The sequence below is a fragment of the Motacilla alba genome, chromosome 12, assembly GCF_015832195.1.
Source record: "Motacilla alba alba isolate MOTALB_02 chromosome 12, Motacilla_alba_V1.0_pri, whole genome shotgun sequence".
In the NCBI taxonomy this organism is placed as follows: domain Eukaryota; kingdom Metazoa; phylum Chordata; class Aves; order Passeriformes; family Motacillidae; genus Motacilla; species Motacilla alba.
Window position 1 is genome coordinate 4,226,999 of NC_052027.1, and position 17,679 is coordinate 4,244,677.

Genomic DNA, 17,679 nt, shown 5'->3' on the forward strand with positions numbered 1-17,679 from the left:
GGGACTAGCTACATGGAAAAGTTGGACGTTGGGAGTTAAGAGAGTGGATATATAGGCCATCATTCTTAACTATTTAAAGTCCCTCAGACCGTATGTGTGTGCCCGCACTCGTCCGGGATGTGTGTTGTAATTTTTAACACAATAGTTTCTGGTTCATTTAGATTTGTTTGTGCAAGGTTTCCGTAAGTCGCTTTTGTGATAAACTGAGGTACAGGCCGTGGCTAAATGTGGCTGTTAGCTGTGTTTATAAATGGAAGGCAGCACCTTCTTTAGAAGCGCAGGTGTGGTGTGAAAATGTGGTTTCAGATGGTAAAATGAAGTCGAACAGACCAACACAAGCTCGTACTCAGTGTACTTGTACTCAGTGACTGTGTGCAGTACATACATGATTTTTTTTTTCTTTCTGCTTAAGTGCTTCTGTTCTAGCAAGGAGTGTGCAGCTAAGAGATTTGTTACTGGAAGTACGTGGCCAGTTTTCAAAGATAGGGCCTAATCGCCAGATCTGTCCCAAGATAAACGTGCAGAGAGGCCATGGAAGTGAATGGGAGTTGTCCCTGCCCAGCTGACGGCAGAATGCAGCCCTTTGGATTAATCACCGATGTGTAGGGTTTACAGCACCCCACCCTATTCCTGTCTGTATCCCTGCTTGTCGTCATAAATCTGACTGAAGAGTATTTGTCTTGTCTATCTTCCAAGAAGGGCACAGAAAACATACTTAAGCATGCTTCCTCTTCTGTTTGCCTGGTCCAGCTTCAATAAGAGGTAGTACAAACCCCAGGGTAAAGTAAACTTCTCTGGGGATGAGAATAATGAAGGTGAGTCACGCTTTCGGGTGAAGATAGTGACGGCAGGATTTAATTAAATAATTTTCTACTCCCAGAAAAGTTTGTAAAAGACTGCGGATTAAGATATTCTGAATTAATGGGATTACCCATCCTGATGACTCAGCGTCCTCAGAGCTGGTCCTGCATGGCGAGGTGGTGGCTTTCCCACAGGCAAGGGGATGTGGCGCTGGCCATGAGAGAATGGCCACTGGTTTTGGTGGTTCTGTGTTTGTCCCGTAACTAAATCTCCTTTTGCCAGGGTTCTCACCAGCCTGGACCCCATCAGTGATGTGGGAACGTGCTGTGCCACAGGGAGTGCTCAGAGGACCTCGCCATGTCGGCTTTAATGGGATGTCATGGGGTGTTGCTGGGCTCTGCTCAGGCAAATGTTTTGGAGGCAGTGTCTGGCCCTGGCACACGACATGTACACAACAACACGGGGAGATGTGCGCTGTACATGCGTCTGACCTTCAGGAACCATTTTTAGTTCATCAAGATTAGTGATGCTGAGAAATCAGGACATCAGTGCATAATGACTGTGAAATTAGGAATGAGAGCTTGCTATGCAAATGACAGGACAAATCATGTGAAAAAGTCAAGATAAACTGCATATTAAGACATTATGTTACATAAAATTAATACTGCATTTCTCTCTTGCTTACTACTACTCTGGAGGTTTTTTTTTTAAAACTCCTTTATCTTCTGATCAGCTATTGTCTGCTGATTTTTTTTAAAAAGTGGTGCATGGAAAAAGTGCTAAACATATTATTAGCTTTTATTGTAATACATGAGATGACAGGAGATCCTTTTTAGCAAAGTATATCCTTTACTGCTTTTAGTTTTGTGCTGTCATGTGTTTGATTTAAAACTATAGAAAAGTAAGGTGCTTCAATATTACTGTTAAAATTCATATGGGTTTTGTCTTTTCCTCTATTGTTTTTTCTCCTCTTTTTCTTTTCCTTTTTTTGGGGTGGAGGGTAGAGGGGTGGGTTTCTAGGGAAATAGTCTTCTTGCATTACTGGGACTGACAAAATGGTTCTCATGTAGTCTGCAAATTAAACACAAGTGCAGTGATTATTTTGAATAGCTAAATTACATTCTAGAAAGCTTGCAGAATTCATAGCATTGTCATTAGGTATCCGCTTGAATACAATTTGTGTAACCTTGGCCAAGACAGCCTGTCATTTTAATGTCAGTGTTTTATCTGAACAAGACATCATCCTTTCAGATACAGTGTACAGGTTCCTTGCAAAGATGCCCGTGCAGAAACGTGTTAACAGTTGCAAATATGAAATGCTATCAAGTTCATCACTGTAGCTGTTTGTCACTGAAATGTCATGGAAAGCGGCTTTTAATGGTATCTCACATAATATGAAAGAATTGAAGACATCTGTATGCTGGGTGAATATGGAATGGTAAAGACATCGTGGTAGGGCCTTTCTGTAAAAATTGCATAGGAGTCTAGTGCTGTTATTCACATCACTGAGCCTTCCTTCAATTTTCTGAAAAACCTGTCGTAATAGGGTCTAGATCCCATCAGCGTGGGATATTTGGCTGTTGGATTTCTCTACAGAAGGCAAGGGCTTTCTGGGAGGGAAAGGACCCAGATGACGATTTCTTGTAAAAATAAATAAATCTTTACCATATTACTTGCTTTAAGGAGCTTCCATCCAATAGCCTTTTGCAGAAGGGGAATTTAGTCACTGGGAAGGTGTGGTCAGTACCTGTGTGCCGGCCAGGGTGGGCTGTGAGGACTCTTACCATCAGCCCCCTTGATGCCAGAAATGGGCTCCCCTGGCATGGGGATTCTGGAGGAACTCTGCAGATGTGCTCTGACCCTCTCTGTCTCCTGTTGGCTTTCAGGTTCCAGTGTCGGTGGCTATGATGACACCTCAAGTGATCACTCCCCAGCAAATGCAGCAGATCCTCCAGCAACAAGTGCTAACTCCCCAGCAACTCCAAGTCCTGCTCCAACAGCAGCAGGCACTCATGCTTCAACAGGTAATTGTTTCCTTAACAGCTGCTCAGGTTGCTCCTGTGGATGCTGGAGGCTTCACCTCCTGGAACACCCTTGGGGAAAGAAGCTGCCCACACCTCAGGTCTGAACCTTGGAGCAGCCATGCTGTGAGCTGCACTGACTGCTCTTTTGTTTTTAATTCTAGAAATAGCTACTGGAAAAAAATCCAGAGAGCAGTGCTAGGAGTGTTTCCAAGATCAGCTAAATAATACAGATGCATATTTAAGTGTCAGGACTTCGGCAGATGTCCCTGTTGCTTTTGCCTGCATCCCTCAGAAGGCTTGGTGTGCCCTGACTAATTGGAATAAACAAGGTAGAAGGGCCATACTTCCCAATTTAGACCTCGTTATTTCCATCTGGAACCGTAAAGGGCTGTGGAAACAAAAATAGAGAGGTTTGCAAGCCTGTTTGATTTCAGCCAACATATGCTGGGCTGTGTGTCAGTGCTTCTCGCAGCCCGTGGTCCTTTCTCAGCTGGAAGCTGGCCACCAACAAGCCCCGAGGCTCTGTTATCACAGGGTTTGGCACAGCAGGGTCTCAGGGAGCCCGGGTGGGTGTCAGCATCCCCCCAGCCCGACCCTGCCTGCTCCTGGCTCCCAGGCTCCCTCCTGCCCGCAGCCGGAGCGCTGCCTGCACAGAGCACATCTGGGGAACGGGAGGAGGAGAGTATTTCCCAGGATGTCTATGCATGTATTGAACAACCCTTAATACAGTCAAACCCTATCATTTAGAAAGCATGTGTGTTTCACAACAGAGATCCGCCAGGCTCTCTCAGCAAGGGCATTTTGGCTTTGTTGTTACAATCAAAGGTCATTCCTTGCCTTATTTTAATTAGTTTGTGTAGAAAATGGTATGTTTTTCATCAGTTCATTTTGGAGATTACTTTTCAAACGATAATGCCAAGAATAGTCAGTGTGCACTGAATTTATTGTTGAGTTTCAAACTAAAGGTCAGACCATTACAGATAAAAGGATGCTATTTTTCAAATCACAGTTTGTGTGTTACACCAAAAGGGACACTGAATTGGCTCTCCACTTTGTTACTTACCATCTTTCCTTTTCTTTGTAGCAGCAGCTTCAAGAGTTTTATAAGAAACAACAGGAACAGTTGCAGCTTCAACTTTTACAGCAACAACATGCTGGAAAACAGCCTAAAGAGGTACAGACAATACCCATTTTACTTTCAAACCGCAGATCCCTGGGGACTGTCTAGTGGCTATTAAACTGTCATTCATCTTATAAATGATTGCACAACTGAACTGACTCTATCGGGCCTCAGCTTTCAGATTTAGAGTTATTGTCCTGTTTTCGCCTGTGTTTTCCTGTGCTTTCCATTTGCTTGCTGCCACATATTTTATAGCAGAGGACCAGGCCTTGCTGTTTGGTATGAGTCCTGGAGCAGGCATCTAGACTTGTATCTTGGGAGAGTGCTTTGGGGAGTTAGTTATGGTGGAAAGGGGAGGGGGCAAGGCAGCAGGCCCAGATCGCTGCCGTCCTCTCTAAACAAGGCAAAATGCCGAGAGGTGTTGAGTTTGAGCTTGCACTTTCCAGCCAGGGAGGTTCTGGTTGCACATTCCTCACACTGGAGCAGCATCAGTGGTGACACGGAGAAGAGGTGGCAGGAGACCTTGCTCTGATGCCACCGTGGTCCATAACTGGTGGGGACAGGCCAGGGGAGTTTCTGCCTGTCCTTTAGATACACTTCCCTTCCAAAATACCTCTCACATCCAAAACTTCATTGGTTTTGGTGGGCTTAAATCTAATTTTCCTGCAGTTCTATTTACTTTAAGGTGCTGAGCCCACCTGATAAGTCTGGAGGAGTCTGAGACTCTCCTGTTTAATCTGACATCAGTGCTGGCTTAGTTAGATCCTAGAAAGCTGCCTCTTGGCGCGACGCTCTGGGTGATGTCCGGTGACAGCAGCTGCGCTTGTGTCACCTGACAAGGGGCGTTGCTCAAAGCATGCACCAATTTCTGCTCCCCATTCCCCTTGAAATTTCGGCAAATCATGCCACCTGTGCCAAGTTTCAACCCAGAGTGAATTTTTCCAGCTGAGTTATAAACCCCTGAAAACAGGGGGGTTTATAATGGAAACGCTGACACAACCTTAACCATAGCGCGCTTACGGGCGCCACTATAATAAAAAGGGAACAGATTAAAAAGTGTCTAAAATGTAAATCTAAAGGACTAACAGTAATTAAAATGGAAATGGCACAGGGAGGGAAGGCATGTAATTGTGAGATATCACTGTGCAGAATGCTCTCAGCTTTGTTTTGCTGGCTGTTTTTCTAATTCAGTAGGGCTTACTCATCAGTGGCAGTTCAATGCGCGTTAATGACTCTGGGATGCAGGCATCACTCTGGACAAAGAAATGATTATTGTGCGGTCAAAAGAAGTTCAAAGACAAGAAGGGAATTTCAGTTTTTTCCTTAGAGATCCACATTCAAGAGCATATAAATTAAGCCAAATGTTAAAAACCACAGTCTGAAAGCTGACTTCAAAGTCACAACTCTCTAATTAATGAACTGCGAGCTTCAGTTTGGACAAGTCGTGGTTTGATGCGCCCATAAATCAACATGACAGGTCTGTTTCACAGTCTCAGACAGCGCTTGTCATTGAGTCACATCAGATGTAAACACAGCAGAAAAAAGAGGGAATATGAAGGAGGTGCAATTGATCAACAGAATTGGTAAAAACCCACTTTTGAAACGCATTATGCATGATCACAGGAAATGGCGATAGCCTCAAGAGGCTTTCTCCTTCTGCTGTTGCTTTTTTGAATCAGATTTCTAACAGCCTTCAAAAGGGAGAATAAGAATTATGGAGCTTCTCCCCTGTGGCTGGCAGGCAATAACCCCCTGTTGTTATTTTGTGCTTCTTTCTTTTCAAAGGCGTCAAAATTTAGTTTTTAAAGATCTTTAACTCTATATTTGAAGACAAACAATAAAGGGCTGCCACTGTCATTCTTATCAGTTACCAGGGATTGTATTTTTTCTTTCTGTTGCCACTTCTTATTAACCTCTTATTTGGTCTATTAGACATAGTTTTGAATGCAAGCCTACATGCTGGGAGAACATGAAAGTTCAGATGAGCTCAGAGGGCAGATAAAGAAATTTGAAGGGGAAAGTTACACAGCAGAATGAACGATAAAAGTTAACTCTTCTAAATTGCTGTTGTCAGACAGGAGAGCATCTCAGACACAAAGATGAGGGCTTGGAGCTTAAAGAAAAAAAAATACTTTGTGTTAAAAAAGACAAGAAGGGAAGTTAGACAATGTGATGGCATTTCAATATCTAACACACTGATTTACTGTGGTCACACTTCTGATATTACACTAGCGAAAGCAACAATAAGAAAGGACTCCTTCCTGTTTCAAGAAGAGCATTTTAACACGATAGCTGGAAAGAGAACAAGGACCTGACTCTCTCCAGCTTATCTAGGGGTTTGGGGGGGAGTATTTTTGCTGGTGGTTTTAGTGGAGATCCATTTCAACAATGCATTTCACCCCACAGGTTTGTTCAGCCCAGCTTAAGGAGGTTATTCTTGCTAAATTAGCATGGAAAAGGTGGTCTTGTGTTATTTTATTTTTTCCCCCTCCCTCTGGCACTGAAAACTGACGGGCAGTGCCGTGGTGGGGGCCGGCGGCTGCCGTGCTAACGAGGGCTGAGCTTGTACCTTGACAGATGGAACAAGCATATTCATGTACGGCATCCCCCAAGTCATTTTGTGAGTGCCTTGTCCTATTGTGCTGTCGTGAAAAAAGGAAAACACAACAAACCTCCCCAGCCCCGCTGGTGAACGGGACCCGACCCCCGAGCAGAGCAACAGACAGACCCCAGCGAGGTTCCTGGGGGTTTTACTCGAGGGCTGCACAGGGCAGCAGAGGGTGAGCAGTGCCTGACAGCGAGGGGCAGAGGTGCTGGGGGGGATCTCAACCCTATTCCTGCTCTCCCCTGGAAAAGTCGGGGCTCCCCAGAGGCAGGGGGGTGCTCGGGGTCTGGCGCAGCCGCGGCGCTGGACGGAGCGCGCTGTTTCCCGAGCAGGGCCGTTTGTCCTCCGGCGCTGTGACAGTTTATGTTAGGCAGTAGGGAGTAACCTAAGAAAGGAAAACAGACCTTTGACAGAAGCTTTAGGGAGGGGATCAAAAATGCAAGTTTTATCAGGATATTTCAGCATTTTAACACTGACTACTGACCTGACAACAGGACTGCACCGAGACCTTTTTTGTATGCATTCAATTGTGAGAAGTAAACAAACTGCCTTGTATCCTGTGTTTGGTAACTGGGTGGGGAGCGCAGTTTGGCAACGTGTCTTGCTTTTAAATTCTTTCTTGGACAATGGGCCTTGTATACTTTTATATCCTGGCTTTTCAAAGTAGAGTGTGTACAAGAGCTTTTCTTAGGATAGCTGAGAAGACAACCAAAAGGGCATCATTCACTTGATATAAAGGGTTTTTTTAAAAAAACCCATGCGCTAATTTTGCACTCATATGGCAAATAGGTAAAGCACAGCTTACCACTAGTACTAGTAATATAAATATATTAATATAAATACATTAAGTGTATATATTTTAAAATTAATATTTATGGAGGCAAACGTTACTTTAGCTCAATACAACTGTTGCTGGGGCCTGCATGCATATGGTGCTGTTGCAAATAGTTGCAACAAATGGATGTGTCAGAGCAAGCTGTTGCAAAGAAATGTAAACTCTCCGAGTTTCAGAATATCCAAACACCTATTTGTTTAGATGTGTTCCTGAACTCCAAGGTTTTCTTTGGGAATGAGATAAATGGAGTTTATAAATAAGATGAATAGAATGGCTGACTCTCAGAGTTGTGGGTATTAAGTCAGTTGCAGTATTAGGATTGATGGGGCATGGTGGCACGAGAAGGTGGGGCACAGACTCACAGTTGGTGACTGTCAGTCGTGCTCCAGCAGCTCTGGTGGGACTTTTTCCCTGTGTAACACCAGTAGGGAATGGGGCCAGGGATCTTTTGGCTTGGTGTCAAGGTGAGGTGACAGAAAGCCCAGGATCTGGCTGGGGTTTGTTTGTGAAAACGTGCAGTTTGGTAAGAGTTAATTTTCTTTCCATAATTGTTAGCCATAATGTGTATAAGACCTCCACCTTGATATGATTCCTAGCAGATTAGGGATATTAGATAATTTCCTTCTATTTATTGTACTACTGCACTGTATTATCTTTCTATCACTCAGATAATTACTAAGGAAATCTACATTAATTTTTTTTGGCTAGCACAAGGAACTGCTAAACACTGGCATGATGTATTGATGTTTTACACAACAAAAGTTTTCCTCCTGTCATTGTACAATAAATAAAAAGATATTTATCAAGATGCAAAGCCTTTCATGGATTTTAAAGAACAAAGCAAATAAAATACAAGATGAGCATGGAAGCAAAACCTAGAGGCTTCCTTAACTGAACAAAATTAAGGACTCTGAAGCCTCGAGTACTGTACATATTAAACACTCACATTCAAGTAAGATGTTGTTTGCTAAATTATGAATGTGTGTAATTAAAATCTAGTGGCTGTTTCTATGAAAGATTTACAATGTTATTTCATCGTTTGTCATGGCTAATTAACAATATTAGATGAAGTTTTTCTTCTTCAAAGGTCTGATTTTTTCTCATTTATTTATGTCAGAAGTGATAAACAGAGTAGTTAAAAGCTTCTCCGGGTACAGTAGTGAGAAAAGCAACATGTTCTTTTACACCTCGAAGGTTCAAGGTTCACATCCCTGTGGAGTAAAGCAACTCCATCTTCTTTCTAGTGAGAATAATTAAAAATTTCAAAGTGCAGAAGTAGCAGCCTTAAATACAGCACAGAATAATTCCAGTGTAACAGAAAGTATTGTGAGGCTTGATGGATGAAGAAGAGAGTGAGTATAAAATACCATAAATTAAGCCAGTCGAATTGCCTTAATAGTTGAGACAACTCTTGAATGAGCAAACAGAGCACAGTGCAGGGTTTCTAGTTACATCTAAGTGTGATGTGATCATGGGGTGTGATTCTCATGTTCTTTGCCTCAAAGGATTTTCATCAGCATTTGCTTTACCCACCTCTGGAAAACAGCCATGTCTGGGGTAAAACATGAACACATGGACCAAGAAATGCTATATACATTTGTAGTTGGAATGGCAGCAGGGATTTAGGTTGGGTGAAAGTTAACCACTGGAGATGGGAATCTGCAGCCCTGTGTTAGCTCCACATACCTTGGGGTCTTTGCCAGGGGGTGGTGGGCTCACTGGCTTGGCCTTGATACCGAGTGACTGCCATCAGAAATAGAAGCAAGTTGAGACAAGGAGCCCTGTGAATCCTCTGCTTTGCTCTTGTATTCCCAAATGTGCATTTTAATTTTGTTTTGTTTTGTTTTTTTTCCAGCCCCAGCAGCAGCAAGTGGCCACGCAGCAGTTGGCCTTTCAGCAGCAGCTCTTACAGATGCAGCAGTTGCAGCAGCAGCACCTCCTGTCTCTGCAGCGTCAGGGGCTGCTGACGATCCAGCCCGGGCAGCCGACTCTGCCTTTGCAGCCCCTTGCACAAGGTGGGTGAGGGATTTGGGTGCCAGAGCCAGGGCAAGGGTGCGCACTCACACGGAATTGTCACGTGAGGGGAGGGAGAGAAAGAGCTCACAGGCTCACAGAATAATAAGCACAGAAAGATTCTGACGGGCAGGGTGGGCACTGTGAAGGCATTTTTTTAAGAAGGGTGGTGCTGCAATCCTGGGCTGCTCTGACTGGCAGGGTGCAGAGGGCTTGGAGTTCACATGCAGTTTGCACAGCTGTAGCCGGTCTGGCAGACTCAGAGCTGCTGGTCGTGCTCATCTGGGCTCGGAATCCTTCACAGGAGGAGTCTTTATCGATTCCTGATGCTGGTTTCATGGCTAAGGGTGTGTGAGAGCAGCTTTTCCTTTCCCACATGTGTTGATTGGGCCTTCCTGGTCCCAGACTGGCCACGAGCTGGCACAGAGCAGCTCTGACCCACAGGCTGGGGTGCTCTGAGTGCCCTTGGCTGTGGCTGCCAGGGAGAGGGGACATGGCTGCTCTCCACAGCCTTCGTGTCACTGCCTCGGTACTTCTGTTCCTTCCTTCCCACTGAGGCAAATTGGGATTAACTCCATTTAATTCTAGTGATGTTATTGACAATTAGATCCTCCTACGTCTTTATTCAGTCCTGCACTCTGCAAGAACTTACTGCTTTGCTGAAATCCCAATTTATTTTATTTTTTTAAGACATTGATACACTGAAAGCACTACTTAAATCCACAATACTTTTGACAGTGATTATAACCTAGGGTTTTTATTCTCTCTTTTCTTTTTTGGCTTAAATTTATTATTTTACTTCTTTAACTGGGTTTGTCTGTAAGCCGTGGGACAGTTCAACAGACTTGCCTGAGCTCTGGCTGCAGACTTAGGAGTTGGCATGGCTCAGGCATGCCATAGCATCAACCATGATGCTGGTATTTCTGAGTAATCCTGCCTTCTCCTACCCTTGTCCCATAATAAATTTGAACATTTACCTTTATAGCTTGAGCCAGCCCAGGTTGAATGATTTGGGATCTTGAAAGCAGCCTTAGGGGTGTTCTTAGTTTCTAAATCATGCAATGAATTTACATTCAGCTCTGTTCACTTAAATGGAGGGGAAAAGACAAAATCGCTTCTGTTCTTCACCCTCCTTTTTTTTCTGTGTACATAGCTGTAAAAAAGGAGAGTGAGGTGGCTGGTGAATATTAACTTATATGGATAAACAGAGGCCAAACTGGGGAGTGGAATCTGCTTTGCTATGTGGCTGACATGCTTTATTTAGGCTTGTTTTTACCATACTATTTGAGCCCTTAACTCCTGTATTGAGAGGCTGAGCTTTTGGGGGCCTGACCCCTGATTCCCCAAGTTTCCCAGCATCCCAAAACTGGATGCTTGGTGTAGAGCAGCACTGTGCAGGAGTTGGAGGCTGATCCATGGGAAGGTGGTGCCCAGCTGGGAGCTGCAGGATCAGGCTTGGGGCAGTACCTGGTCAGTCACCATCGATGCAGAGTGATGGGGAGAAGGTGTGAAATGAGTCCAGGAAAAAAGGGCACGTAGATGAAATGCCATTTATGCTTGCAAGATGTTGTAACGTGCATTAATTACGCCTCAGATTTATTGTTGGAAGCATCCCAGGCTGTTCCCACACACCCACCGGACTCAAGCTTCAACCTTGCTAATTTTTCCCAGAGCTCCTATACCATTAAGTTGGCTCAGTAAGGTTCATTGTATAGTCCATCAGTTAAGCTGTCCAAAGGAGGGCAATTGGGCAGTGACAAGACACGCTCATGTGTAATGTGAAAGAAATGAATGTGGTGATGCATGAAGTGTAATCTGTGCGGTAACACATCGGAGACACCAGTAGGTAATTCAGCCGTCGTGGCATTGATTGATATGGTTAGCAGGGAAGTGTAACTATTAGTCCTCGCCCAGGAGCGTATTTAAAACCTGAGGGGTGCTGACTTGCACGCCAGAGACGACACAAACATAAGCACAGAGGGCTGGTTCTGGCAGGGAAATGAGCTGCGAGCGCTGGGGGTGGCGGGAGCCGGCAGCAAAGAGGGACTTGAGACTCGAGGCGGGTTGCAATCCAGCACGATATTTTATTCCTTTTTATCAGAGAGACGATGGCTTAAAACTGATGTCATTATGAGGTTTAAATCAACTTTCTGCTTGCTTGAACATGGTCACCTGGGTATGGAGGTACAAGGACACAAAGAGGTTGAGCAACTCTGTTTGTCTTTGAGCCGGTGATACCTGGGGTTGGGAAATTGAGTTCCGTGAGCAGTAATCTGTCAACTGTCCCCACAACATACATTTTTTAAACCTGTGCCTACATTTTCTTTCATAATCAAGAGGACTAGTTGTCCTGAAAAATGCAGTGAAGAGCCAGGGCTATAGTTTAAAGTAATTGGTAATGGACACTTCTTATTTAAAAAAAAAATTACGTCTCTCATGCCCTTTTGTTTCTAGAACAGTTTGCAAGACTGAGACGAATACTGTAAATGTGTGTATAGAGGAAATAAAATCATCCCTCTACTAAATGTAGCTGTGAATTCAGTTAAAAAACATTTTGCTTTTATTCTTAAGTATCTTTAATAGTAATAAATGTTTGCAAGGAGAGAATGCTACTTCATAAGTGACATTTTCGTTATGTTTTCAGAACTAATAGATTGTTTAAATCTGTATTTCAGTTTCATTTTAGTTTTTAGTGCTGCCCTATTGTCTTAAACAAAATAGCATATCCTTTAATGTTATATTTGTGTAATCTTTTCTGCTTAGTATTTAGACACTTCTGTAATCTAGGTTTTACATCTGTATACAGCAGCAATTTTAAAATAAACCCCATTTCAGCAGTGTTCTGAGCTGTGAGAGTGAGATCTTCAGTATCTTCTAAATGAAACTGCAAATCACACTTCAGATTACCAGTGAGTGAAAATGACAGGACTGAGACATCCGGGTGCCTGATTGCTCCTGTAGATTTGGCATTTCCAGGTCCAAATCCCATTCCTGGTCCGTAGGAAGTTGCAGCGATCCCGGGTAATTGCAGTGCAGTTCTGGGAATCTGACTTGAAATTTAGCTCTCACTGCTAAAATGAGACTGTTAAATGGTAAATTACATAATTTATTGCGAGTGGTCGTGGATCTATTTGACTTGCTTTTGCCATTTGTTCTATTATTTTATTTAACCATTTTGCTGGATGAGTGATGAGCATACCTTTCAGCTGCCCAGTTTGACAGGCTAGTCAGGAATTCTCTCCAGAATTACTCTAAAGGGACTAAATTTAGGGCAGGAAGAGAGAGGCTATTTCTAATTTTTTTTTATTAATCAGGTGATGTAATCAATTTTTGGCAAGGGGTTGTGTGCAGACATGAATGACTTCACATGTTAGCTCTTTTAATTAATGTCACTCAGGCTGAAATCCTTACTATCTATCTCCAGCATTCTCCCCCACACAAGTGGGTATATTTTATTTTTCCTTCCATCTGTGGTATAGTTGTTCTTAGTACTAATGGGAGTTACACTTGTATGGGAAGTTAGACAAAACACTTTGACTTTTAGAGGCATAAATATCATGTGTGTGTCTGTTTTAGTGGCTGTAATATTTTCAGGCTTTTCCTTGGGAGAAAGCATTGGTAGATCCAGAAGTGACCAGGAGGAAAGTGGAGAAGAGAGAGAGGAGAGTAGATGATAGCCTGTGTTTAATTAAAAACCTGCAGAAATCCAGATTAAAAAAAAAAAAAAAGTGAAAAAACCGCCAGTTATTCTTTCCCTATTTGCTTATTCTGGAAAATAAAAATAGGTGTCGGCTCATATGTTCTCATATCAATATGTTATCATCAACAGACAAGTCTATTCACTATTGTTTCAACTGAGTAAACAGTGTGTAAGGGTCAGCCCTGCTCACAGGTAATTGTTAGTGCGCAGACAGTCCTGTCAAGCGTGTTAGCTAAAAATACATCCCACACTGTCACTTTGCAAGGTGTTTGAAAATAATAGCCCCCACACAGCAAAACAGGACACGGGCTTGTGTACTGACCTTTTTCTTTGTTTAATTTGCTCAGAGGTTTAATTCCAGGGGACAAGTAATAATTGAATATGTCTAATAACTAAATGCTCATTTGGGACAAAATCCATCAAAATATAATTGGCATTTGGGGCTGATGAAAGGAAAATGACGTGGCTTTAGAGAAACGGATGTGTCCTAAGAATATCTGATCACTTAATGTATAAATTGAAGCCTCTTCCCTAATATATATTAATTGCAGATACTTAAGGATTTCAGCATTTTTTTGTAGCAAACCGTTACTGGAGACCAACTGTTTTTGTTAATGCTACTCTGGGAAAGGCGGGGAAGGTTATTGGTCTGTCGTGCAATAATTTACTCCTCTTTGATATGCAAACGATCCACGGTGAATATAAAAAAATCCTATCAGACTCATTTCACAGTTCTTAACCACTTAGATTCTCTGGAGTCTATCGCCTCATTAGACCAGTGCTCTCCAAAGCTAGCATAATTAAAATCTTTAACAGTTTAGCAAAGTAAAGATGTTTGGCTGATCACGTTGAGATGATTATCTATCCATTGTATTCTAAATGACAAAAATAAATTAAATTTAGACCTTGGCATTTTTTATTATGTGTTTCAAATGAATATAATGCATACTGCCTTATTTTTTTTATTTCAATACCTTAGGTTGGGTGAGGTACATGCCTGTGAGAGCTGCTGCTGTACACTCAGAAAATGGCAGGTTTCCTTAGGATAGCTCCAGAGCTACAACATGGTGAAACAATGAACAGTCACCCAAACGATGAGCTGGAAGCACACTGATGAGAAACCTCTTTAAAAACACATAGACACTGGCTTATTATTATTATTATTATTTTTTCCCTGAATATTTGAGTGACGTGTCTCTACTGCTAATTTTTTCCCATGGCCTTCTCTGAAAGAGCACTGAAATAGTCTGCAGTGAGAGAAACTTGACTTGTTGGATCATGTCACAAACATCAGCTTTATCCAAAAGCATGATCTCAGCGTGAGCACATGGCTCACCTTCCATTTGGCCCATTGGAATTCACAGTTTCCACTTGCATTAGTTACTGGATGTTGTCTCCCTAACCCTGGTGTCCACTTTGGCACATTTTAAAAAAATACCATTTTTTATTATTATTTTTTTCTTGAAGCTTATTTTCTGTTTTCATTTTACTTTTGAATGGCTCATTAGCATCGATCTAAGAAATGACAGTAATAATAGTGTTACTTGTATAGAAAGTTATACAGTTTTTCGGTAGACACATCCATCAATTAAGTGAGCAGTTCGAGAAACCAAAATTAATGAGAAAGATAGGTGTGTTAATGAAATAATCATAGTATAATCAATTTGACTGTTAAAATTTGAAAAGCATTTCAGGAAGACAATATGAATTCATAATTTACGTCTAAAAGTGATTAATAAAAACTGTATTTAATAACAAAGCTATTTGTCATCATTTAAAACTTAAGCACAAAATTAGTCATGTTGTGGTTCATGTTGTCATAATAATAAAGCTGAGTATTTTTTTTCCTAAGACCTTCCTTGTTTTTAATAACAGGTTTGAAAGTAGTCACTTTCCTAAAAGAAAAAAAAAAGTGGAAAAATAAAGGAGTTTAATTTCTCAGCTGAACTTAGAGTAGCCAGTGGCTGTCTTTGCTTTCAGCCTTGCTGTGGTTGTGGGGGCAATTTTTGCCCAAGCAGGGACTCTGAAAATGGGCCTTTAGTGTAAAAATTACAAAAAAATCACAATATTTAACTTGACGTTTGGTGTAGGTGTGGTGTTGTGTGTATCCCTCTGCCCCACAGCCCGGATTTTGCATTCCATGAGTATTGCAGGTGTCACAGCAGAGCGTAGCAGAGTCGTGCAGTGCAGTATTAGCATTTAGTTATTAAAAAAAAAAAAAAAATACATGCGCAAAAACACACACAGGCAAAACTAACACTAGGCTTTGTTTACTGACTCTTTGATTTAATTACTGTTTGAAGACGGCCGAATTAGCTGTTAATTGATTTAATTATCCAATTTGTTTGTTTCAGGCATGATTCCAACAGAGCTGCAGCAGCTCTGGAAGGAAGTGACAAGCTCGCACACAGCGGAGGAGGCAGCCAGCAACAACCACAGCAGCCTGGACCTGTCCACCACCTGCGTCTCCTCCTCCGCGCCCTCCAAGACCTCCTTAATCATCAACCCACACGCCTCAACTAATGGACAGCTATCAGTCCACACTCCTAAACGGGAGAGGTAGGTGCCTGCAGGTTTTCCACCCGGAGCATCTGGGAGCAGCGTCCCGGAGCGATGGCGAAACGCTCGGGAGCGGTGGCCAAGCGCCTTGGCCTCGGTTTTGTCCTCCACATCTTGCTCTGTCTGGTGTTGGCGTGGTTGAATAGAGTCTCCACTGGGCAGAATATGCTCCTTTTGTTCAGATCTTTATGGCTTGTTAATTGGATCAATGTGGGCACAATTAGCTAATTAGAAGTGCATTGGATAAGCGTATTGCGAAGTGTGAAGAAGCTGGGGGTTTTGAGTTTTGTATCACAGGTGGTGGTACTCTTGTTGTGTTTTGGGTTTACAGGCTGGAGTGGAGCAAGAAAAATCTGTTGGTCAGTACAGTCTCCATTTTTCTACCAAATTTTGGTGCCCTATCTTATCTAACATATTTGCTTTTTTGTACTCTGTATTCCCTGCTTTCACAAGACAACAGTAGGCTTGAGTTCACTAGGTTTCTCTAAAACAAAGTGGCTTTCTTTTCTTTTTTTTTAACCGCTGATAAAATTAGCTAACTGGTGTTGTTTGGCTTTTAAAAGTGTGAGTTAATTTATACTTGCTCGGCTTGCATTGTTAAAAGAAATGGCTTAAATCAGGGGTTGTCTGTTGACGTGCTTCTCAGCGCAGGCTCTGCTTTATTCCAGAGGATGCTTTATTGCAGGTTTGTTTCTTTACACCCCCAGATTTCACTGAGGCGTGTCTAACAACGTAACTTTTGCTTCTGGGGAGATAGACAGGCCCAGGCGCCGGGGCTGTGGGTGCCAGCGCCGGCTGCAGCCTCGGCGTCGCTGCCAGAGGAGGAGGAGGAGGAAGGGTCTCGAGGAGTGGGCGCAGTGGGGAGGGCAGTGCTCCTTTGCATTCAGGAGAGTCCCTTTGCCCATCTAGAAATGTTACAGCAGACACTAGTGAAAGCTGGATTTTATGGAAACTGATGGCTTTGTCTTTCCGCCCTCCTTTCATTCATTAGAAAGAGGATAATGGAATTTTTAAGCCATAGAGTTTGTATTTCTGGTGGTCTGAAAGTAGATTGATAGGGAAGCTATATAAATACCTCTTCTATCTTTCTGATATTAAGAAAATAGTGCTGCTGGGAATAGATAGATTTTAGAGGAGAGCACACCCACTGTTGGAAGAAGTGCTGTGTGTGTAAAGCATCCTTTATATACCCATTGCAAGGACGTGTGTGGGAACACCAGTGAATGTGTTTATAATGCATGTAAGTGCCAAGGACGTGGTTTTCATGAAGATTTACATGGGATACTAAAAAAATTTTGATGTTTATTAAACAATTAATTTCCTTTTTGCTGCATGTAGAACGGAACAAGATGGGTTTATGGCTTTTCAATAAATTTTTTATGTATGTTTTTCTTACCAAGTATATAAAGTAAAATCCCATGCAGCAAGATGGATCTTCTTTCACTGAATAGAGGCAGGTGCTGTGTGCTAATGGCAGTCTAAACCAGGAAACAGATTCAGTTCAGTTTGAAATGCAGTGGAAATGCAGGAGTCTGTTCTGAAGTAAGAATTTTCTCTGTGTATGGTGTGGAGCAGACCTGGAAATGCATGTGTCTGAGTCCTGTAATTGTGGCCTGGAGGCAGTTGGGATCTACAGACAAGGTGATACACATACTTTTATTAGTAAAGTTCCAGATTAATTGGGAAGGCATAAACATGCCATGGCATTGTTTGAGATTGTCTTAGTTAAGAAGACTAAATCCTCAGTGCAGGAATCAATACCTGTGTTAATAAGCTTGCCTTATACTTCTCTTGCATATATGTTGAATTCTCTGAAATACCGAAATACAAAATAGGTATATTTAGGAATACAAATAAGAGGGCTACAGACTTTGCTTTGTCCTGCCTCTCTTTGGTACATGGAGGCTTTATGCCATCCATTTGCTGCAGTGATTGAATTACATGTTTATCCATAAGTAGAGCAGGAGACTACAGGCAGGAGAATGCCTCCTGATGCACTTAAGGGTTTTGTTGCAGTCTCAT

The 17,679-nt window shown here is 42.5% G+C and overlaps 1 protein-coding gene across 25 annotated transcripts in view; it reads left to right on the top strand.

The window, feature by feature from the left end:
* FOXP1 (forkhead box P1) overlaps positions 1–17,679 on the top strand; it is a 378,552-nt gene that overhangs the window by 301,037 nt on the left and 59,836 nt on the right. For 23 of the 25 annotated variants that reach the window (XM_038149488.1, XM_038149492.1, XM_038149486.1 and 20 more), the window contains 4 exons: positions 2,688–2,825; positions 3,910–3,999; positions 9,241–9,400; positions 15,453–15,657. In XM_038149488.1, the coding sequence (XP_038005416.1) occupies positions 2,688–2,825; positions 3,910–3,999; positions 9,241–9,400; positions 15,453–15,657 (593 nt within the window). The remainder of the gene's footprint in view (positions 1–2,687; positions 2,826–3,909; positions 4,000–9,240; positions 9,401–15,452; positions 15,658–17,679) is intronic. The other 2 variants (XM_038149504.1, XM_038149511.1) reach the window with 1 other exon arrangement.